Source organism: Taudactylus pleione, unplaced genomic scaffold (assembly GCF_031769625.1).
Source record: "Taudactylus pleione unplaced genomic scaffold, aTauple2 ptg000479l, whole genome shotgun sequence".
Lineage (NCBI taxonomy): Eukaryota > Metazoa > Chordata > Amphibia > Anura > Myobatrachidae > Taudactylus > Taudactylus pleione.
Genome location: NW_028284881.1, coordinates 14,278,992 through 14,304,244, shown reverse-complemented (window position 1 = coordinate 14,304,244; position 25,253 = coordinate 14,278,992). Strand labels below are relative to the sequence as shown.

Below are 25,253 nucleotides of genomic sequence, written 5' to 3'. Positions count from 1 at the left end.
TTTGTTATCTGCGTAGTTTTCATGCGTATAAATTGTCTGTCACTTAGGTGCAAAACAGTAGGTAGCTTTTTGTTAAATTGTTCAGTGTTAAATTGATGGTTTTTATGCTTCCAGGATGGCCCCAGAAGTTATTTTAGCAATGGATGAGGGGCAGTATGAAGGGATGGTTGATATTTGGTCCCTTGGTATCACTTGCATAGAATTAGGTGAGTACATTTCATAAAATTACAATATATGCATGTAGTGTGTGTGTGTGTGTGTGTGTGTGTGTGTGTGTGTGTATTTGTATTTGTGCATATATATATATATATAATAAAGCCTGATACAGATCTGGAAATAAAGTAAGATAGAGCAAGTCGCGGTGCAAATACATTTGTTGTTTGTGCATGTGGGCTAAATACTGGCTGCTTTTGCATCTAGCCCACAAGTGCTGGACAGCTCATGCTATGTTCATTGGATCACATACTGCACGCACAGGTAATCTCTTAACAGGCTCACAGGTTTATAATGTTTCTTTCTGGAAGTTGACCCATTTGTCTGCTAATACCTTTGCTCTCTAGCAAACACACATACTGTTTTGGTGGCATTTTCTTCTGAACTGCATGTCCATCCATTTTTCTATTATTTTTTTTATGTTGATAACTTACTGCTAATCTTCAAACACAATGCACTGGGTATTTGCATTTAAAGTAGCAATTCTATTTTATGTAAAGTTTAAACTAAAGTCCCCTACATTGTAAGCTCCTATGAGCAGGGTCCTCCTCCCTACTGTTCTCACAGCCCTCTTCTCTAGCACTTCAATGACAGCCGTCACCTTCCCAGCTGTATTGTATTGTGTGCTGAGAATTGTGGTGCTAATTGCTACTTGTGCTTTGTTTATGTTTTGGTTACTGTATTGTAATCTGTTCTGTGTACGCTGTACTGTCCTGCTACTGACATGTACGGAGCTGCAGACCACTTGTGGCGCCTTATAAACAAAATGTAATAATAGTGTTACTAAATGCAAGGAGATACACTTTTTGAGTATTTGTTTGGAAGGGATACTGGCTGAAGGAACATATAAGGACCAAGCACATTCATAATAAATGGAATATTTGCGGAATTACCAATATCTATAGACTCTCCTTCCTGAAAGCCAGAAAGGGTTTTAGCCTCTAAAAACAATCTTAACATTAGCTTTTGAAAACAGTAATCTAAGTAATTTCTACTAAATACATAAATAATTTTTATATATATATATATATATATTATAAATATTTTTTTTCCTCTTCTGGGTCAATAGGGATACCATGAGACTATTATGGCTGGAAGACCAGGCACCACACAGTTAAAGCTTTGGCTCCCAGAATGCCTTTGTCCTCCTCCATATATGCCCCGCCCCTAGCCATAGGACTTCAATTTGTTGTTTGGTGCTGCAGGACTCAAGACGCACCTTTGTAACAGGAAGACTGCTTAGAGCAGTCCTAAGCTTTTTATTTTAAGTTGGCACTACCAGGCATCTGTATTTAGACGCATGTACTGTGACTCCATCTACCTCCGCCTTTCCGCAACATCGGTAATTGTGTTTGGTGATTTTGGCGGGTCGTGGCTGAGCTTAGGTAGCAGCGAGGCTGCGACCTGGACTGCATCGGATGCTCGTAGATGTCAGGTATGGCGATTTCTCGCTTACGGGGATTCGCGCGCTGCAGTCCTTGCTTCTGGTGTCAGAGACGCACCTGAAACCGCTGCTGTAAGGACCAGGGATTGTCCGCATCCTTACTACACCAGCCGAGGCCCTATCGTCTGACGCCGGGGATCGGCAGCAGATGCAATCTGCGGCCACGAGGCTAGCGTACCCAGCTGGTTAATGCAGCTTAGGGGAGGTAGGCGCTCCTCCCCTGTCCCCTACGCAGTCCCTACGAGGGTTTTGCATGTCTGAGTTGCTCCGCCTACCCTCCACGTGTATGAGACACTCACGGCCCACGCAGTGCACCCGGTAGCTGTGGTCTCAGGAGGGACTGGGTCAAGTCTCCCTATGTACCTCTCCCTAGGTTAAGGTATATAGTGCTCTATGTCCTAACATTCCTTTGCGTTGCTGTAGCTGATTTAGAGCCAATTGTAATTATATTACATGTGCATTGTATGTGACTGTTTGCTAGCTACTGACTGATACTGTTTTTATTTCTATCTATCAATTATAACTATCATTATTTCTTTCTGAAGTACTTCACATTCATTGAGATTTTATGTAGGCTATTGCATAACTTTGTGATTGTGCCTTTACTTTGAATATGTCAAAAGATAAACGGAAACAGGAGGAGGAGCCACCTGTGCTGTTTTCATGTAAATCATATAAGGCTTGTGTGTCCTCACAGGACATAAAGGAGGGTTTGTGTGTTGACTGTTATAAAGTACCACCTTACCAGTCCGGTTTACCTATTGTTGGACAAGAGCCATCTTGGGTTGCCCCTTTGTCCCAAGTTATGATGCAGGTGGTGGATTGTTTGGCTACTCCATCGATGCCTCCTTGGATGGGTTGTCCACATATGTTTTCACCTCATATGCATTCCGCAATAAGGGATGTTGATGGCCATTCTAGTTAAAGTGTGGCACCATCTAATGTTGATAACAGACCAGTAGTGACTAAAGCGCCTAAACGCAAGTTGTCTGTAGCTCAGTCTGCCCAACATATGGATTCAGACGCATCATCAGAGGAATCCGATGATGCACAGGATTCCTCTCCAGGATCTACTTCTGGGGAGGAGGATCATCCATCTACTGTGGATGTTAATTCTTTGATGAAGGCGGTTAAATCAGTCTTAGATATTCAGGATGATGATCTGCTCATAGTAAGAAGACTCCGGTGTTTAACCACCACTGAAAGGTGGTCAAAACTGAATTCACTGAGCTTATTGAGGAGGCATGGGGTAACCCTGATAAGCGGTTTTATGTAGATAGGAGGATAAAATCATTGTATCCTTTCCCACGTTCTGTATGTTTTAAGTGGGAGGTAACGCATTTAATGAGAGAGATCTCATGTCGTCACGCCACAAGTTCCCCAGGTATGGGGCCAGGTCCAGAGACCCATCAGCAGCCTTCGTGGACAACACTGGCAGTAAGATGGGACTTCAAGTTGGCGTATCTCCCAAGAGATCTCAGGAAATTCAAGCAGGAAGGAGGAACAGTAATACTGGTGACTTCTGCTTGGCCCAGACGTCATTGGTTCACGACATACAAAATCTGTCGGTAGATAGTCCGTATCCTCTTCCTCGGTGGCAGGACTGCTAACACAGGGTCCCTGCCGACATCCGGACTTGCCTTGTCTGACTTTGACGGGCGTGGCTCTTGAATCTTCCATCCTAAAAGCAAAGGGATTTTCTAGTTCTGTTACTCAAATGATGCTTAGAGCATGGAAGCCTGCTTCTGCTCGCATTACAGAGTTTGGCATTTTTTTGGTCAATGGTGTTCTCATAAGGAATATGATCCTAAGGCAGTGGTTCCAAAACTGTGCGCCGTAGCACCCTGGGTTGTCTCAGGACACTTGCAGGGGTGTCTCATGTTGGTGGTCCAGTAACAAATCAAATTATGGTCAATGTAAAGTAAATATGTGGATAAACGGAAGCTTAAATCTGTACATAACCACATTACTGAACCTAAGGATAACAGGTAAGCACAATTTACTTCACTTTACTACTTTACTACATTATTTCCGAATTTCCCAATTACAAACGTTTGGCTTAGGGGTGCCGTGAAAACAATGATGGTACTCTAGGGCGCAATGATTCAAAAATTTTATTTCCATGATACTGGCTTTTCTGTAGGCAGGGTTAGACTAGGGTATCCGTCTGGCCACTTTGAGAGTGCAGGTCAGTCTGGTTCCAGAAGAAGATTGCTTCATTACCAGATGTTAAAAAAAATTTTCCAAAGAGTCCTGCGAGTTCAGCCTCCTTTTGTTCCACCGGTAGCACCATGAGATTTAGCTTTCTTTCCTAAGGGGTTACAAGCTTCCCCATTTGAACCTTTAGAATCTGTAGATTTTAAGTAGTTGACAGCAAAGACACTGTTTCTTCTTGCTGTTTCTGCTCGCAGAGTCTCTGATTTGGCAGCGCTCTCTTGTCCCTCCACATTTTTGATTTTTCACCAGGATAAAGCTGAGGGTTTACCTTCCTAAGGTAGTGTCCCGTTTTCATGAGAATTAATAAATTGTTGTTCCAGCTTTTCAGGCTCCAGACCTTTCTGTAGGTGAAGTCTCCCTGGATGTAGTTCGTGCTCTCTGTATTTATGTGGAGCGTACAAACTGTTAGAAAATTCAGATGCTCTTTTTGTATTATATGGTTTTCACAAACAAGGATGGCCAGCTAATAAGCAGACTCTGGCTAGATGGTTACGCATGACTATCTCTCAGGTGTACACACAGGCTGATTTTCCTGTCCCAAGCACGGTGACAGCACAGTCTACTAGGTCTGTAGGGCCATTGTGGGCATTCAGTCGTGGTGCCTCTGCTGAACAGTTGTGCAAGGCTGCCATGTGGTCTTCTGTCCACACTTTTCTTAGGTTTTATGCCTTTGATACTTTTGCCTCTCAGGATGCTTCCTTTGGGCGACAAGTTCTTCTTTCTGCTCAGGAGTGTCCCCCACACTTGGGGAGCTGCTTTAGGACATCCCCTTGGTTTCCATGTGGATCCCTATGGACCCTGAATAAGAAATATAGCGTTATGGTAGACTTATCTAGATAACTCCTTTTCTTTGAGGTCCACAGGGCGCCCACCCTGATGCACCTGGCTTCATTGGGTGATTTTCTTTCTGTCACAGATTCCCTCATCTTCTGTAAGAGTGTTTGTTATACGATTGTTCTTCCTCCTCCTCTTCCCTTTTCCTGCCTTTAGGCTTGTTAAACTGAAGTCCTAGGGCTAGGGGCGGGGTATACTGTATATGGAGGAGGACCCAGGGCATTCTGGGAGCCAAAGCTTTAACTGTTTGGTGCCTGGTCTTCCAACCATAATATCCCCATGGTATCCCTGTGGTTATCTAGGTAAGTCTACCATAACGCTATATTTTAAAACCTGCTGATGTTACTGTTTAGGCTTTTATACTTTACCTAAGAAGGTTCTTATACAGCAGGTGGTACATTTTTTTTTTTTTTTTGATTGATTGATTGAATCTTCTATGCTTTTGCCCTGTGTATAATTAATATAATATATATATATAATAATTTATTTACAGTCTTACTTTTTTCTTTTTATAACTGAGTATTACGTACAGATATTAAAAGCTCGTCACTATGTTACCTGTAAATGTTTTACTGTTTCTAAGTTGTTATGGGATGGGGTAAGCTTTTATAGATGGCTTCCCTAGAATAACCAAGGAAATTAAAATAATTGGATTGTATTGTATGACAACACTACACAGCTCTTACATTTAGTGTGCACATACTTTGCTGTGTTTCTGCATGTTCCGGATCCTCCTATTCTCTCTCGTAATAATTTTTTTCTTGTTTTATTTAGCTGAAAGAAAGCCTCCACTATTCAATATGAACGCAATGAGTGCCTTATATCACATAGCCCAGAATGAGTCCCCTACACTACAGTCTAATGAATGGTAAGTCTCAATATCTAGAAGATACAGTTTTCTTTTTGTATTGAATAAATATAGTGCATGTTTACTTGTTACCTGAGCAAATGTAACACCCAGTCACCACCTCTCTCCCTGTGTATGTACAACAAATTCTTTGCAAATAATAATCAAATTTCAGAAGATACTTTGTCAATTATGATCATATGACCTGAAACAAGTCTAACATTTCAAATCAATAATAAATGTTTTCAGTATTTCCGATCCTGTCAATATTAACATATCAAGAACAGATGGATGTAAGAAGTGTTAAATTCTATGCTTGTGTAACACTTTTTACACAAGCTATAATGAGAAGAGAATCTGGTAGGAGTGTTGTCAAATCTGTGTTCACAATTTCTAAGCTCAAAAATGTTGGTTGAGGGATTCTAGAGCAGTTAATAATTATAGTAACTTAATATTATTTAATAAATGTATACTGGTCTTGAACGGGTTATATAATCACCACACCCAATCTTGTTATGTGTTCTGTAATACAAAAGGTAAAAGTAGTAGAAGGACTATGGCTCCTTTTGATTGAGTTCTGTCCTGTATATATTTATATGGGATGTGTACGGGATGCCGGCGGTCTGAATCCCTTAGTTTGTTTTCATTGTATATATAAATCTGGTACTTGTAATAAATAAATGAATTGTGCGTTCTCTTCATCAGGACGGACTCTTTCCGGGGATTTGTGGACTACTGTTTGCAGAAAATACCTCAGGAACGTCCCACATCAGCAGAGCTACTGAAGGTGAGAGCCTGCTGTTCAGTCACGGTTTGAGCAATCAAAGCTACATTACCACCTATAACTCTATTGCTAGCCAGTTCTTACCCCACCTTCGGCCTGCTCTTTGCAGCTATCGTTTCTGCGGCTCTGTGCGTCACACTAAGTAACCGGGCCTATATTAAGGTTTTTAAATTTTGTTTAAGTGGTTGTAAGAAATAATTTGCAATATATGATAAAAATAGTCATGGGGTAAAACATGTGCAAAAACAGGTTACCATGACATGAGTATGCAGAAATTCCCTAAAATTTTTTGAAAGTGCCCCCCACAATTTTATAAATATTGCCCAATTTAGCATCCTCAGCTTGTTCTAGGTTGGTCTTGTATCTTACCTTATTTGCAAGTGCAGAGTATTACCAATGTTACATCGGAGTGGCATCCTTTTCCCTATAAATCCCATTTTGGGCTATGAGCCTGATTCAGATTTCGGAATAAAGTAAGATGGAGCAAGTAACTGTGCAAATACATATATTTTTGTGTATGTAGGGTAAATACTGTCTGCTTTTGTATGTAGCCCACAAATGCTGTACAGCTTTATTACACTGCAATTTAGATGTCTGTTTGGACACCTCCCTCCCATATCTAAATCTCTCTGCACATTTTAAATCTGCCCCACCTGCAGTGCAGCATGGTTTTACCAAGATGCACAGTTACTTGCCCTTTCTTTCTCTATTCCCAAATCTGAATCAGGCCCTATGTGACATGGGGTAGATGAAGAGGAAATCTCCTGCTTTACAGCTGGATACTCCATTTTAGAAGTGCTCCTAAACTAGTCCTTTTTTTATGTTCATTAATAAATCTGACAGCAAAATTACCACTATTTGATTTTATTTATGTTTATGGGAAGCACATGGGGATTTTTTCTTTCTGGATTAGTGCATGTGTTAGTGTTTCATCACAGCTCATGCTATGTTCATTGGTTCACATACTGCACGCACAGGTAATCTCTTAACAGGCTCACAGGTTTATAATGTTTCTTTCTGGAAGTTGATCCATTTGTCCTGCAAACGCACATACTGTCTTGGTGGCATTTCCTTCTGAACTGCATATCCATCCATTTTTCTATTTTTTTTTTTTTTATTTGGCATATAAAGTAACAATTCTATGTAATGTAAAGTTTAAACTAAAATCTAGTGTTAATAAATGCAAGGAGATACTTAAAAAGTATATTTGTATGGAAGGGATATTGGTTGCAGGAACATATAAGGACCAAGCACATTCATCATAAATGGATTTTTTGTGGAATTAACTAGGTCTCTAGATTCTCCTTCCTGAAAGCCAGAAAGGGTTTTAGCTTCTAAAAACAATCTTATGGGGCTGTGGTAACATTGATGCATTGCTCAGCTTTTGAAAACTGTAATCTTGGTCACAAGCCTTGTCTATTTAGGTAATTTCTATATATGTTCAGCAGTGTATACAATGCATTTGCCTTTCGATACTATGTGATGAGACCATTAAATATTATGTCACTGTAGAGAAGGTTTTCTATAGGTAAGTTTACTTTTATTAAATGTAACCAAAATCATTGCCAGTAATAGAAAGGAAAAGGCACAAGCCTTAAAGCCATAAACCACATGGATCCCTATGTGAGTACAATCTTCAAGCACCCTACCAGATGTAGACAAACTGGAGGAAAAAGACCAGAAATGGCACATGAGCAGGCTATCACTAACACAGCATATGTCCATACCAATAGGTGCCCTCCTAAAGGTTAATGAATAACCTTATGCAGACAAGAGAAAGGGGTACAATGGCAGCACTCACGGGTCCTTTAAGAGAAGAATCACTCTGACAAGCTGTGTCACTCCTTGTTCAACGTTTCGGTCACATAGACCATTTGTGTTCTTTATAAAAGTCTATGTGACCGAAACGTTGAACAAGGAGTGACCCAGCTTGTCAGAGTGATTCTTCTCATAAAGGACCCGTAAGTGCCGCCATTGTACCCCTTTCTGGTGCGTGTGTGTGTGTGTGTGTGTATATATGTGTACATATATAACACGCACACACACACCCCCGTAATGACAAAAATTCCGATATGATAAAATAATATAGTCGAGAGAAAAATAACTCTAAAGCATTGTTCCAAGCAGAATGAAAACTCTGACTGTAACTTCACTTTGTTTCAGAACTTTAAAGTCTATGTACACATTGTTGGGGAGAATCATCCTTGGTAAGAAGTACAAAAGCATACATGCTTATGCTCCTGAAAGTTGTGGGAGGCTCACAATTTTGGGGTAACCCCACGCACCCCCAGAAGAGTAGGCATATGTCCCGCATCCCACCCCCTTGTTAGTGAAGTGGGCAGGATGCGGAGATTTTATTGGGAATTTTTGGGTCCGTGAGTAGGGGGCGGGGCTAAAATTACGCAAATCGCTGCCTTTTCCTGTGGTGGGGCTTGATGACGTTTACCGTCCGCTCCCACCCCCTGAAAATGTCAACAGAAGCTTCTCTCTGGCCCTCTCCCGGGGAGGAGATTTACAAAGATGGCAAGTATGGTCCAAAGGGATAAATGGAAAGATGAGCAACCTAATATACTTCAAGGACTTTGTGTGCGGTCCTACAATATTAATAAGGGCAGCGTATTACTCTTTATCTCAGAAATAAAAAAAAAAATGCATACATGATTTGTAGCTAGACGACGGTCGAGTAAAGCCCGAAATGTTGATTAGAGCACTGGTGTGCTTTTCATCTATCGTTTGATATATAGACCGCTGAGTGCCGCCATTGGGGATATATATAAAGACGATAGATTCTAGAAGTAAGTAAGTTGAAAGGAGAGCACACTCCTGATTATGTGAAAAACAACAATTTTACTTCTAACATTTGCTCACGTACATCAAAGTTTAAACCCTTAAACTCCACCATGGATGGTCCTCCGGATCCTGGTGTAATTGACAGGCCACGCTGCAGACAGCAATTCAGCGGACCACCGCCGGTTCTGGGAATACCTGATGATGTCACACGTCCACGTCAGTAAGCCATGCTCAGCATGTTTCGTCACTTGATGACTTTGAAGTCATCAAGTGATTTTTACTTTTCGAGTTCCAGCTTAACCGAAACTAGTCTCCATACCCTTCTGTACTATTTCCCATACATATTAAGTGGAAGTGGTGCTTCACGTATAAGTTGGAGATGGCAAGCCAAGACAAAAACACACCTGGTACCATGATACATTGTAAACTTATGTATTTGTTTAACCCCTTTGGGGAAACAGTTTGGTCTATTGATCCTTCTTGATTCCATTTCTAAAAGTTCATTGACTTTCTCATTGCACAGAGTAAGTGGTGTGACATGACCAGTTATCGCTTTTAAAGTGAGTTGAAGATACTTTAAATTCACAAAATGTCCAGACATGGATTTGTCCCTCAGTCCTGTTTGAATGTTGGTGTAGTGTCACTAAAAATTGATTTGAAGTTATGCTTCAGGCATTACCCATATAATAAAGCATACAGGGACATATCAAAATATTAATAACTAGTTTTAGGGACCCTGGTCAACTCAGCCTGCAGAAGCCCGCTGCTCTTCCGCAGTGCAACCCCCCAGTCCATCCCCCCCCCCCCCCCTGGTTTCCATGTTTAGAAAAAATGAGGTTTTCATCTATGCCCAGGATATGACCTAACTTGGACAAATTGTCTGCCTGAGAACTACAAAATTTGTATGTCCTACCCGGAAACACAAAATTGGTTACCTGTTGAGTTTTCTGACATGTGGTCAGTGGATTCATGTGTGAAAACTGTTTGACTTGATTGATGCATCCATCAAGGATGTCTTTTGAGAAACCACTCTTGGAATTAGGAATACATATACCATTACTATTATATACCATTACTGTGAATTGAAGTGGTTGAGGATAACACATAAAAATTGCGATTCTGGAATAGATGTAATATTTTTGGTCCATGACAATTGGAGACATGTACGGTCTAGTTGTGGTCACCAGGTTTCTTGTATACCTAAAAATGCAGTCTTGTGCCAGTCTTTAATATCTTTATATTCTGGAAGTTTAATTTCAGATGTATTGGACTGTCAAATAACTTGAACTGTATAATCCAAGTGTAAAATTTAAATAAACCCCTTGCCTAATCATAAATCAGCTGTCAATATGTTAAATAGAAGCAAACAGCAAACAAAAAATCACCTGATGGATAGCAGTGGTATCCACCCATTTAAATGTTAGCCAGGGAAGGGTCTACCCAAGAGCGATATTGTGTGAGAATTCAAGTGAGAGGATCACACAAGAAGGGACAACTGTTGGGCCACGACAGCCATTAAATTGTATATGGTTCGTCCTCAGTTAGAAGGTATCCAGGGAGTACAAATGGTTATTGTAAATCATGTATGGTTTCAATAAAGGTAGAAACAGGATAAAATAATAAACCAATGGCAAAGTTAATTAGACATAAAGGTGCTGAGGAGGATTTATATTAGAGTTTTGGACATACTGAAAATTTTGTTTGTGACAAATTTTAGAACTAGTTTTGGCAATGAACACACTTTGAAGTGCTGAAAGTAGGATGTCTGATTCTTCCTTAAAGGATGTTGTCAAGACGTATCTTGACATAAGTACGAGCAGTATTTAATTGTCCAGTACCAATGCCTTTTTTTCTAATTAAAAAAGTTACCTGTACTTAGAGAAAAAGTACTCACCTAAATTACAAGGTAATAAAAAATGTATAGTAGCTTCCACACTCTGGAGAAATCTGCACAGATTTCTTCCTTGTTTCCAGAACTAGTTATAAGAAAATAAAATTATATCAAAATAAAAAGGGACCGATACAGTGTACCATATGAAAAAAGCACCTTTTAAGCTGGGCACATATGGACAGATATACTGGACGCTAAATTGATTGGCCAATATATCTGCTGCCCGTCGGCCAGTGTGTACCCGCGATATGTCGGTGAACGTCGTCTTTCACAGACATCGCATTGGCTGCGCTGCACAGCAGATGGACAGGTATATCTGCAGACATATCTGTCCATCGGCAAGTGTGTACGGGCGGTCTGCAGACCTCCCGTACACACATGGCGGCAGCCGCGGGGAGGGGGGCGGGACACGTCCCCCTGCCGCTGGAACTCGTGGCCAGACACAGATGGCCGTTCAGTGTGCATGAAAGACCATCATCTGCAGATATATCTGTATAGCATGTACCCACCATAAAGCTGGGTACACACTGACAGATACATTGGCCGATCAATTGATCGGCCAGTGTATATGCTGCCCGTCGGGCAGTGTGTACCCACGATATGTCAGTGAATGTCGGCGTTCACCGACATATCGCATTGACTGTGCTGCACAGCCGATGGACAGATATGTCTGCAGACATATCTGTACATCGGCAGGTGTGTACGGGTGGTCTGAAAACCTCCCGTACACACACACAGCAGCAGCCATGAGGAAAGTGGGACACGCCTTCCCGTCCGCCAGGACCCGCCCCCTGGTCGTCAGGACACGCAGCAAGACACAGATGATGGCCGTTCAGTGTGTATGAACGACCATCATCTGCAGATATATCTGTCAGGTGTGTACCCACCTTTAGACTTTTCAACTGATATACTATTTGTAGTTTGAAAACCTTACTGCATTTTCCTGGCCGACAGGGTGGGTAACAATTGATGAGTCAGAAGATAAAATTTTCAAAGATTTTATCACCAATGCAATAAGAGTATTATTACTTTTAACCAGCCTCCAGGCCTGAGGGAGATGGTTATCTGGTTCTGATTCAGAATGTGATGATTTGCTACAGGTTATTTTCAGTAAATTTTTAATCATTAAACCCTTTACCTTATTTCTGCAGACAGACTACTTAATGTGTCTGTTTCTTTAACTATCCATCATCTAACCCATCCGTAAACTTAAAATAACACTGCATAATGTAAATCAAAATAGTAATAAATAGTAGTCTAGCTTTAAAAGTTTTTTTATTATTATTTTATTTTTATTGAAGCAGTGTAGAAAAAATATACTAATACATATTGCAGTTTAGAGTACAGTACATGTAGAGGTTTACAATAAACAAACAATTCCAATATGAAATAAAATCTAAATAAAAAATTCTATTTGTAGACATTGAAAAAGTTTGCGTTCACAACTGTTGCATTTTTATAATCAGCAAATTAATACAATGAAAGTTTTGGTAAATTGCAATTCAACTCGTTTTCCTGGGGACCTGGGGAGGAGAAGTCATCTGATCCTACATCTCGTGCTTTAAAAAGTTTTTAACAAAAACTAAAATTACCTATCTTGGGGACAACAGTGACCTTGTATACAACATATTTTGATTAGTTAACATTTTTTAAAATATAATTATGGAAGCTCACATGTGTTATATGAGTACTTGTATACAGTGGGGCAAAAAAGTATTTGGACAGCCACTGATTGTGCAAGTTGTTGCACTTTAAAAGATGAGAGAGGTCTGTAATTTCCATCATAGGTACACTTTAACTGTGAGAGACAGAATCAGAACAAAAAATTCCGGAAATCACATTTTCTGATTTTTAAACAATTTATTTGTATATTCTTATGGAGAAAAATTTCAGATCTTGTTGGGTCCTGATTGCAGCTTAAGTTCTACAAAATCTTAATAGTGCACTGGGGAGATTGGATTTGGTACCCCTATATGCTGTTATTCCTGATAATGACCTCATGATGTTTCCAGGTTATCCAGCATGTACTGCTGCAGTGCACACTTTGGTCAAAGAGTTGGCAACCAAAATAATACCTTTTTTTATTTTTTTTTATTGCTGCTTCAAGAGACCCTAATAGTAAATATATGTCAGGTTAGAAACTTTGTGCAATGTAAATGTTCTGTGATGGAATCAATTTCACCTTGATAGAGAACAAAGCCACCCAAGCTAGGGTATAATGTCATATCCACCTCTAGCCATACCATAATGTAAGCAACAAATATTTTTTTATTGGTATTAAGACAGATGTAAAAAATAAAATTCTCCCTTTTAGATGCTGAAAGGAAACTGCTGATAAGTTAATGATTTATAAAATGGACTGAATGAGTTTCCACAAAGTATTGTCACATGCCCCATCACTAGCGACACCAGGGGAATCCGTTTAGCAGTTAGTTGCTCACCCCGATGCTCTCACACACTCTTTTTAGGTTCTTTTTCTTTACCGTATACTTAACACCTCAAAATTTGGAGCAGCAAAACTTTAAATCCATTTGGGAGAAGGAGGTTTGTGAACAAAATAGCTCTTTATGTACTGCTCACCTTTCCAATCAGGTATTTCTTCCATTCACTCACCATCTTTAAGGTATTATCAACAAGGACTTAATATCATGTGTACTGTGATATTAATGACTAATGATTTGGGCAGAGATAAAAGTAGCATATTGAATACATTATTATGTACTGCAGAGATGTAGCAAATTAATAGAATAGTTTATTTTGTTGATTATATTTTACTTGTGTATGTGTATAGAATGGTCCCTAAAATTCAATTTACAGGAGTACAGGCCGCTTATAATTAGCATTGAAGCAAAAACGGAATAGATTCTGTAAACATACAATACACAGTTTCATTTGAGGAATTCATATTATACTTTCCTCTTAATTTTATTTGTATTTACAATGGATTAGACACATTGTTCACCACTTAGACTATTAAATGAGGTATTAAATTCTTCTCTATTCTGTCCTGCTTCTTTGGGCTGCAGCATGACTTTGTGCGGAGAGAGAGGCCAACACGCGTGCTGCTAGATCTGATCCAGAGGACTAAGGATGCTGTGAGAGAGTTGGATAATTTACAGTATAGAAAAATGAAAAAAATACTCTTCCAGGAATCCCGCAATGGTCCATTGAATGAGTCTCAAGAAGATGATGAGGTAAGGCATGTTTCTTAAGCGCATGAACAACTGTTGGGCAATACAGAGTATTATATAAAAAAATAACAATCATATGCTTATCCTGTACTTTATAAGAATCGGCAATAACGCCACCCTGTGCATTGCGTGCAATATATGTTGAAGATGGCATGCGCTTCTGTAATGTAAAGCACCGTAGTATATCTAATTGAACAGAATAGTGTCTGTTTCACAAGCTAGTTTTTTTTTTTTTTTTTTGTAATTTAAAACACTTAATTTGGTATTTATACTCCTTCTTTTTTTACCTACGTTTAAGGAACATGTGAACTAATCTTGTTCTCTGAAATACAGCAGAAAACACAAAATGACTGCAAATTAATATAAAAGTTCCTTACTTGATCATCTGGTGCCATGCAAATGCTTGCTTAGTCATTGCCGAAGGTTTAGGAACTCTTCTACTAGCTTCCATTGAGCTCAGAATGGGACAGGTGTAAATTACTAATTTTATTTTCTAAATAAACTTGTGGACATGACTATATAGATGTAATACAACTACATAGTTATGGATGTACATTCAGCCTATTCCATCGTTCAGCACCATAATCAAGGCACTTGCAAACATATCTCCCGATCAATCAATAAAAACTGTGAGCGATTTACTTATGGTCCTGGCATTCTGCCAGTGTGTAGTATAGGCTGTTGACCATTTAATTAGACATTTAAGTACAGTTTGTACAATAAATGGGCTCTCCTTGAATAAGGACAGAAGACCTCCTTTTACTTAGGGTAAATCCATAAGCAGCTGTGAAGACCCTTCTAAACTTCCAGCATATAGAAAAGTGCACAGTAATGCTTGGATTCTTTGGGTTTATAATAATCTCACGATAATAGGTATTCCCAATTAAACACATCAAAAGATATACCTTCATTTAATTTATGTTGAAATGCTACATAGATTAAGTAAACTTTACACGCAATCAATTTGTACAAAGACTGTACATTGCTACCATGTACTGTTGTTTCACTGTGCACCATTCCTTCAATGGAAAGGACTGAACTGCACCTAAATGTATCTTATTTGTATGGGACCTCGGAATTCCCTTTTTAATAGTAATGTTGATGTTCCAACTCACTCCATTTTAATTGCTCTCTGGTATAGTTTAATTATGTTAATTAAATTGTAATACATACAGAGGTTAATTTTATATTCAATAGTTTACCTTTTTATTTATTATTTTAAGTATATTTTATCATAAACCATGTTTCGTGAAACCTAACTTAGAAATGTTATTTTGTTATGCATAATAGTTGACAGTTTATTAAGCTTTGACTACTAAAACAGATAATTTAGATTTTTTTTTATTTGAGTAGTGAAAACTGATGCAATGAATATGATCATTGTATGTTGAGCAAAGAGCTTTTGTTTTCTTTTTGTCTTTTTTTTTTAATTTTAGGATTTTGAGCTAACATTTTTTATGGTGCACAGATGACTGTATATTTCCCAAACGTAATGTTTATTTAACACAGAGCTTTTATTTCTACAGTTTACAGCCCCATTTAAGTACCACAAGTATACTTGGTTGTCACTTGATATCATTTGGCATTATGTTTAAACTTAATACACCCACTGATATCTTTTTTGTTAACTTTAAAAAAAAAAAAATGGACCATTCAAACTCCAGCAAGGGCTATAAGTTTTGCCTGCATTCTATTTATTGACTTCACCATTCTATCTGATATGAATTAATTATGTAGGGATTACCCAGTGAGGAATGTGCGAAGTAGCAGACTTTTAGTGTCCTTGTGGTTACCAATGTGGCTTCATGTCATTATTTGAATAGGACAGAAATAAATTTGCTACTTTCTCTACCACGTATAGGGGGGAATTTGATTCAGAGCGATGTGCTGCGGCCAGCTGCGCACATAGGGGCCGTTTATGGTAATGCTGACCTCTGTGGGGCGTAAGGGAAACTTGCAATATTGGCGAATGCAATGTACCATTCCATAACGACACACCGCGTCCATCACTTTTTGTTGTATGCCCCCCATAATGGGCAAAAATACTCTTGTATAAATGATTAATATAGAATTTTGTCAAGTGTACAATTCCAATTAAACTGACACATTTCTGAAAAAAAAAAATGATTGATATTAATATTGGGTAGTTCATATACTGTTTCAGTAGAACCTTGATTATCTTGGACCGTATGGTGCAGATTAACCATGCAGCTAAAAGTTTACCATGGATCGGGAGTTCTACTATACAATCTGTCAGTTTTGTTCTAAAGCCTTTTCGATTTGGAACCCCTGTATTAGATCCATATATCTGTACTAGTTACAGCTTATGAGCCTAGAGCCCCAACTAAAAAGAAAGCAATACACATTGCCACAGTCATGCTGGTTTGTAATACACTGAAAAAAGTGTGAAACCAGTGACCATAATGAAGAAAAGCTACAGATCTAATACTTGATATTGTAAAGTCTCACGCTTAATATACTTTCACGATTTGTTATCTACTTGGCTTTTAAATGTTTTCCACAAAATAACAGAAAATGGATTATTAGATGTAGATGATGCATGTGCAACTGGTAATCTGTGAAAACCATTCTGCAACGTATGTAGGACAGCGAGCATGGGACCAACCTTCCCAGAAAGATGGACAGCCTTGGCAGCAACCATTCCATACCGAGTATGTCAGTCAGCACGGGTAGCCAGAACAGCAGTGTGAACAGCATGCAAGAGGTAATGGACATGAGCCCAGACCTGATCATGATGCCAAATTATAGCTGCAGTTATGATTCCACCTCTTCTTTGGTTCCCAAAAAGGTAAGCAAGACTTTTCAGTGGGAAACGGAGACTTCAAGTTTACATTGCCCTGCTAGATACTTTATTCTTTATATAGCACTACCTAGCACAAATGGGTTGAATACTAGTAGACTGTCACTCAAAGTAAATGTTTTATGAATGGTTTATTAATTAGTTATGTTAGAATAAATTGAAACCTAAATTGGCAAAATGTTAACTTCTGGGTTTTAATATGAAGTGTGTGGAAGGGGGCATATATTAAAATAAGTAAAACTCTTCTGGCCTTCTCTGCTTCTCTCTAGGACAGCATTTACTCTTTTCTATTCGCCACAGCATAACCAACATGGCTGACGCATGCCGTAGTTACCATGCAGGCATAGCTCTGTAGTAGCGTCCCAGAAATCAAACACCCCTCCGGTTGGTAATTCTTTAAAGCCCCAACTAATAGAATGCTATTTAGTAATAGAATTGATCTTTATATTGCATAACCATGCTGTCGACCATGACTGGCTGTGAAGAAGAGTCAAATGTTTGGTAGAGATCAGAGATTCAACAAGAGGAGGTTTATTACCCAATTTGTAATACAATGTGCGGGGTTTGCATAGTGGATGTGAGACAATCCACTCAAATATAGCAAGACAGTAGTGAAGGCAATTGAACATTTCTATTTTTACTACTTAGGTTAGCAGGGAGGTTACATAACTACCCATATTATTTTTGTAGTATTTGAAAAACTCTTAAAATGGACTTGAAAGAAATGCAGGTTTTTTTCCCTTCAATATTTTGAAAGGCTCCATTTCAGGCAACCAAATATGACCAGAAACTGTTCTAAAATAAAACTAATAATCCTACAAAATTTTATGTTTTATTAACCATCACACCTGCAACATGAGCCCAGATTTGATTGTGATCTTTAGAACTGTTGTTTTAGTGTTAGTGTTATATCCATTGTCTGTTGCCATATGTAATTGACAGTGAGGTTGACATGACATGACAAAAACCTTTTAGGGAGGGAGACCTTTATTGTGACAACAATGTTCTATGACAAATGATGGTTAATTGTCCGTGTGGGTGATTCACATGGGAGATCATATTGATGACAACTGCCTTTTATGTAGCCTGTCCCGTTTTTTAGACACCGTTCATTGTTGTTGGGACAGAAGTTAATTGTAGGCATTTTTGTTTGCAGAATGCCATAGTAACACTGCTCTAGTATCTTGCAGGTTGCACCTCTTTTCTTTCAAATATTGACAGTGTTGCACTTAAATAAAACTTGTAACAAGATGGATGCAAAATTGACAAATAATTTAAAAATATAGTATCTGGAAAATCCTAAAATTTATGATTTAGAAAAAATTCAAAATTATTCCATGTGTTTCTTTATAATAAACAATATAAGATCTATGTAAAATGTAATGATTTTTGTAGAATAATTATAATTTGATAGCCTGGTCGTTATATGTGCATAAACTGCAGATCCTAAATGAATCTGTTCCAAAAAAACAGAAGGGGAAAACACCAGTATATTGAGACCTATCTAGCCTGTACATAAACACTAAATGGTGTGTGCAGGGATTATGGTATATTAGTCCAGAATCTGTGGTCCTTAATCCAACAACAATAGAAGGTAGGATGAGAGGCCTTGTTGGTTGGTCCTCCTCCTCCCCATCATCTCTGGGCTCTCCCTAGCTGGCATCCCTCCTCTGTGGCACATCATTGTCTGCACTGTGTAAAACTTTAGCATTCACTGTCTTTTTTTTTTTTTTTTTTTTTTGTATTTCACAATAGCAAATGCCACCATTTTGGGGGTGTTCCCTGTCCTTGACAGCTGTGGAAATGTAATATATATTTTTGTGATCACACTGTCTCTTTAAAAAAAAAAAAAAAAAAGCAAGCAGCCCATTGAGCCCTCCTCAGCGAGGCTGGAAAGTGCTAGAACGGAGCAGGGTCTAGAGGAGCGATCGCTCAACGACGGCTGGAGCCGAGGCGCGGCGGCACCGGCTACACCTGCAGCCAGACTGCGCGGACAGGGGCCGTGCCAGCGACCCACCGCCACCCCAAAAATAGATCCGTTCCAGCCAGAGGGGGAGGAGACTGCACAACCAAACCCCAAAAATAGAGCGTCCAAAGGACAAAAGGAGCCACCCGGCCGTGCACAGGGAGCCCTGCTCCGGTGCCTGAGCCAAAGGGGGGTATGCCAGGCGGCACAGGGGAGGCAGGGCTCTGTGTGTAGCCGCGGCCGGCCTGATTCCTGTGCAGCAATTGGGTTACTGTGTGTGTGTGTGTGTGTGTGTGTGTGTACGTGTGGGATATAAATAAATATATCTACATCGCTGCTTCCCTCCCCGTCCCCTCCTCCTCTGCCTCCTCCTCCGGCTGGATGGGATTGTGGTGGAGCTGCTAGGGAAGCTGCTGCTGCTGCCGTGGTGGTGGTGGCGGTGGTGGTGCTGGAGCAGCAGCCACACAGGCGTCTCTGTAGAAGGATCAGCTGACCCCGCGCCGAGCTCCAGCTGCAATGGGCTGCTGCCGCCTCTCCTCCTGCCCCTCGCCCGGTGGGAGCTGCAGGGACTGAACCCCGGGCAGGCGGACGGAGACATCCATAATTAAGGAGAAAAACAAGAGGGGGGGAGCGGAACGGGGAGCCGGGGGGGAGTGAGACAGCGGGAGAGCGGGGAGAGAGAGACAGCCGGGGGGGGAGGGAGGGTGGGGGAAGAATCACGTTAAACTATGCATCTCATACAGCCGTGCTGGCGCGGACGGAGCGGGGCTGAGAGAGCAGCGGCAGCCGGGAGCACCCCACACTTCTTTCTCCTGCTTTTCACCCCTTCCTGCAGGATCATGCATTCATAAGTGATGAGGCGGACCACAGGGATCCCAGGCCTGAGCTGCGGCCTACCCAGTCAGTGCAAAGTCAGGCACTTCATTACCGGACCCGCGAGCGATTCGCTACAATCAAATCAGCATCTTTGGTAAGCCTGCAATGTATCCCAATTTTTTACCGTTATTTTTTTTTCCACTGCCATCACCCATCCCCCCCCTCTCTTTCCTCCTCCCAGTACCCCCCCATCGTCTTCTGCTGCACCTTCCCCTCACCTCATCCTGGCACCCTCAACCCCATCACCCCTCCCTCCATAAAAAGAGATTTGCATCTCTTGGTTACCCTCCCCCGTCCCCTATCTGTCGTTCATGTTTTAATGTTTGTTGGCATAGCAACCAGGGCTTGCAAAGGAGGAATTCTAGCCCTGTGTATGGAATACAAAATCCCCTGATATTGAAATATATATATATATATATATATATATATATATATATATATATATATATTTATTTGCAGATTGCTGGTAATACTGCAATATTAAATGCAAGCTGGACAGGGAGCTGTCTCTGGAAAGATGGATCTCTTTGTGTGTGTGTGTGTGTGTGTGTGGTTTTTTTTTTCCCTTTAATGTCACCTGTGTGTATCAATGCCCTCCGTTAAACCTTTCTCTCTATGTATAGCTTTCCCCTTTAGTGATGAGTGGTGAGTTTTTGTTGCTTGACCCTCCCTGGCTGGTGACGGGTGGTTTATGTCTAGTATACTGAGAAGCCATACGAAGGCATACATGTTTGTGTTGTGATAACACATAATAATGATGGCTTTTTCCTTATTACTGTAGGTATTCATTTAGGGATATATTGATTCAGGGATCAGCTGTGTAGCAATAATAAATTTGGTATTTTTATGTAGCTATAATTTGCATAACCCTCCAGATGTTCCTTCTTAAATAGATGGGTGTCCTTGCAAAAAAAAAAAAAAGGAAAAAAAAGGGGAGGGGGGTTGTCACACCCCTTTTACTATATTATTATATGTAATACACACACAATCTAATTTTAGAATCTACTATTACTCCAAAATTGTTATATTGGATTGCTGGTTGTGCTTATGAATGCTACATTTATGGACAAGGGGCAGACCCGGATTTTGTCGACATGCAGTGATGCTGGCTGGCACCAGAGTACAAATCCAATTCTAGAATTGTTGCTGGATAGACCAGAGGCTGGCATATGCCATATTGCATAGTACATCACAGTGTCTGATAAGGCATGAATGCTGTTCACCTGTACATGCTGCATTTGTAGTGTTCGTTTCTGGCAAGATGATATTTTGCAATAACATGGTCATCATAAGAAGGAGCATTTTTAATTGTTCAGATTCTATAATCCCCCAAAGTTCCTGTTGAATGGTACCTCTCCCTGTCTTTTCAGATGTGTTTTCTGATATGAAAGGCAATTAAAAGGATTATTCTAAAAAAAAAATGCTTACTCATGTACAAAAAACTAAATTTTAGCACAAATGAATTTAATGTCAGACTGCACATGTTAGCAAGAAATAAGTCAGGCTTCTTAGTACTCTGTCTCCATCACATATTTGCATAATGACTGTATGTAAACACCCTTCTATGTACAAAATTTGATAGCATGTTGTTAAATACCAACTCATAAATACATATATTAATGATCCTTGACTGTGCCACCATTTTCTGATTGGCCTTGGATTTTGGAACATGTAATAGTTGGTTATGTCCAGTTTTTCAATTTAGCAATCAAATTAGATTTATTTTTTCTATTTTTGTTCTCTTTATACATATACATCACACATTGTAGTGGATGTTTTCCAAATTTCTTAGTTTGCCATGATTTATAATCTGATATAGGGCTTTTCTTGCAATAGTATAAAGTAGGCCCTTTCTGAAAATATCCCTTCTTGGAATATGTATCCATAAAGCATCACATTTGTGGAAGGATCTTGCACGTTGCTCAGCAAGGTTCATCCTACTGGCTTTCTAAATGTACTGTGCATACTACATTTGTCATTTTTTATTTTGGAGACTTCATTTGCTAGATGTTTAATTTCTGGTGCCTCGTTTGCATACAAAAGTTTCTTCATACCCTTCTGTAACCTCTGGTACAGTAATGCAAGGGTTTTGCAGCTAAATATTTTTTGATGGGCTCCCAGGCTGCTAGTGGTTATCAAGGGTTGATATCTGGCTACCAAAGCATCATTTGAGTGGTACCTTGACGGTTTTCATTTTTTTTTTTTATTTGGTCACTGATCAATCAGGGGATGTTTGTTTCAACTTTGCTGTCTATTCCAATGCTTCAAATATAGTGACCTGTTCGTCCCCAAATAAGGCAATCTGCCAATTTTATTTTGTAGGTGTAAAACAGTGAATTTATTTATCTTCTTTTGTGTCAATTGTTCTCAAGAAGGTTTTCAAGGGATGCTGACACATTGTTAAAATATGATCATTAAAATCAGTTGGTTTTTTTTGTTTGTTTTTGTATGAGATTGGCAAAGAATCAACAAGTATGTTGGCTGAAAATAAATCTGCAATCACATGTAGATGGTCAAATTGATACATAATCCTTTTGGATTACAGGCAAGATTTTCATCCAAAAAGATCAGTTTGAAACTAATTGTAAAATTACAATACACTCACTTTAATCAAAGTCAAACAGTCTTATAACTGGCCTATATTGTACTTGAAGTTCAAATGTATTTCTGCTGTAAAATCAAAATGTAATGTGTGAAAGTAACTTTTTTGTTTTGCGATTACATTAAAATCGTTATGCATTATATTGTGCATTATACATTGCATACCACAAAAAAGATGCACTGTGTAACCAGTTTAAGGGTACACACATTATAGTGTTTGCGGAATTATTAATACATGTTAATGCCAATAATATAAATATTTTTAATTGCATTTTATGTTCAACGTTAAGTATGCACTTTATATTCCTATTAATGTGCTTAACAAATGCGTCAAATAGTGTTTTATTGAAATGTGTGTATGACAAAGCAGTATGTTATCTTGTTGAAGCCAAACGCATATGAAAACACTACTTAATCACATCTCATTGCGATTACAATTGAAATGGATGTGCAGTTTTAACTGCGTTGATGGGGACCAGGCGCACTGAAATGGAACAATGGTAAAAAAAAAAAGTCATCCATATTGTAAAGTAAGTTTACACACAAGTAAAAACAGAAGTCTGTAATGTCTTGCAGTACAATGATTTTTATTTTTAATTACATTTACAGGCGCTTAACGGGTATTACACATATTAAACACAGAATGTGTACGTAGTCTGAGGTGACCAGTGGTGTTGCACAGGATGTATAGTTGTGCTTACATATGTGTCCTCATACAGCTAGCTTCAATACGCCAAGTGGCGCGAGACGCCTAGTGTGAGTGAACCCTCTGGGGCCAAGCCACTCTGCTTTCGCCGGGCTTCTTTTTAGCTCCTATTTTCCTCCCAAAAATGTCTTAGTCGCACTGTGATTTGACTCTGCTGATTAATTTGATATGCGACACTTGTATATCTGTGTGCGACTGAAGGCACATATCCACTTCACGACTAATGAGCTACTGTACGATTACGACATCGTTATCGTACAATCGTTCATTATACTGTGCAGTGGTTATTGTGCCCACACTGAACGATATGTTGTTCAGTGCAGGCACTCTCCCTCATCCCCGAACATGCACAACCTGTCGATATCGGCAAGTTGGGCAGTATGTTCAGGCGATGACAGATGCCGACAACGACCAGCGGGAGCACGCATCGCTGCTCATTGCCGGCATATTCATTGAACGATAACGATGTCGTAATCGTTCAATCGTCCATTTATATTGTGTAGCGACTATGCGCTTTGAGTCTGTATTTGATGTATGGTGTGGAAAAAAAAAAAGCCTCAGCAACTGCATCGCAGCTCTTCGTATACAGATTGAGTCAGTCGCACACAGATATACAGGTGTCGCATATCATATTGCGACTGATATGCATTTTCAGACGAAAAAGATGCCTGGCGCAAGTAGAGATGCAAGGGACCTGGCGTGCCAAGAGGGGCTGTTTTGGCACGATGAGGACACATCTGTAGATTCCATCTACTGTCGAGTTGTCATGACTATACATTTTCATAGTATTATTTACATTTTATATATATATATATATATATATATATATATATATTTATTTATGCAGTGTCATAATTTCAAAGTTAATAAAAGCAAAAAATAACTAGTTAAGCATTAGTATTTAAGGTGTAAATGAGTGTAGAATATCCCTTGTATTAGGAATTCCTTAACTTGTGCATTGGCTTCAGGTAATTAAATGCCTTTACATTAACACATTTATAGTATTGTCCTTAGTTTATATCACTTTTAATTGTTTTTTTTATCAACTTTTTTTGTGATATTAGTATAATTTGACAGGCTGCCACTGGACTTAAATGTAACTTACATGGGACAGTCTGGTGTATTAGAGCATCTCTTTTGGTTAATGTGTAGAAGGCTGATAAAGGATTGATTATTTATTTATTTATTTTCATGTCTGTCATACTGAGAGGGGTGTACTGTATTTTGAGATTACACCACAGGAGCATTATGGCGAAAGGCTCTATATTTCAATAGAATTGTAAGATGCCAATGTAGGAATTGTTATGGTAGAACTATAAAATAAAAAAAATAAAAAAAAAGGCAGTGAAGTTTAATGGAATAGCAGCGTCATTCAAGATGGCCTATAAGCTAAAAGGCGTGGGTTAAATTAATTTGCCGGCAAGGTGTAAGGTTTTACAGCAATGCTTTTGTGATGATGTTACAAAAGGCATTTAAATGTGTAAATGCTACCAAAGAACTTTTTGCAGGGATGGCCTCATTACCGTTGCTGCAGTTTTGTTGTAAAATCCACTTTCTCACCAAAAAGAAACATTTTGGAGATCAAGCATTGTAGGAAATTTGCTTTGAAAACTTGTGCTTGACAGCAGAGCTACCCTGAGTGGATTCCTCTAAACCAGGGGTCTTCAAACTTGGCCCTCCAGATGCTGTGGAACTATACATCACAGCATGCACTGCACATAGTTTTAGCATGCTGTTATATCAAAAAGGTGGCAGTGCATGCTGGGATGTGTAGTTCCACAGCAGCTGGAGGGCCAAGTTTGAAGACCCCTGCTCTAAACTGTTACCTCTGCATGCAGTAGAATTCAGTTTTAGCCCATCCAGTGTCATGAAGTTCTTACCATAAGTACGGCTAGTGTGGTCCTCCTAGTGACCTAGAACTCAACTGCCAAGCTAAAGTACCCAGGACCCCATGATTCTGTAGGTAATTACCCTATTTAGCTTCCCTGCAGTGCTATGATATTTTATGTGTTGGAAGCAAACTCCTGCAGATGAAAGTTGTATATGCAGCTTTTCTAATCTGCTGTATTGAC

At 39.4% G+C, this 25,253-nt stretch overlaps 1 protein-coding gene across 2 annotated transcripts in view; it reads left to right on the top strand.

Annotated features, from left to right (window-relative positions):
* The window catches only part of TAOK3 (TAO kinase 3), a 213,513-nt gene that overhangs the window by 84,845 nt on the left and 103,415 nt on the right, over positions 1 to 25,253 (top strand). For both annotated transcript variants that reach the window (XM_088449247.1, XM_088449246.1), the window contains 6 exons: positions 115 to 206; positions 5,483 to 5,576; positions 6,261 to 6,342; positions 14,047 to 14,214; positions 16,817 to 17,020; positions 19,834 to 19,968. In XM_088449247.1, the coding sequence (XP_088305373.1) occupies positions 115 to 206; positions 5,483 to 5,576; positions 6,261 to 6,342; positions 14,047 to 14,214; positions 16,817 to 17,020; positions 19,834 to 19,968 (775 nt within the window). The remainder of the gene's footprint in view (positions 1 to 114; positions 207 to 5,482; positions 5,577 to 6,260; positions 6,343 to 14,046; positions 14,215 to 16,816; positions 17,021 to 19,833; positions 19,969 to 25,253) is intronic.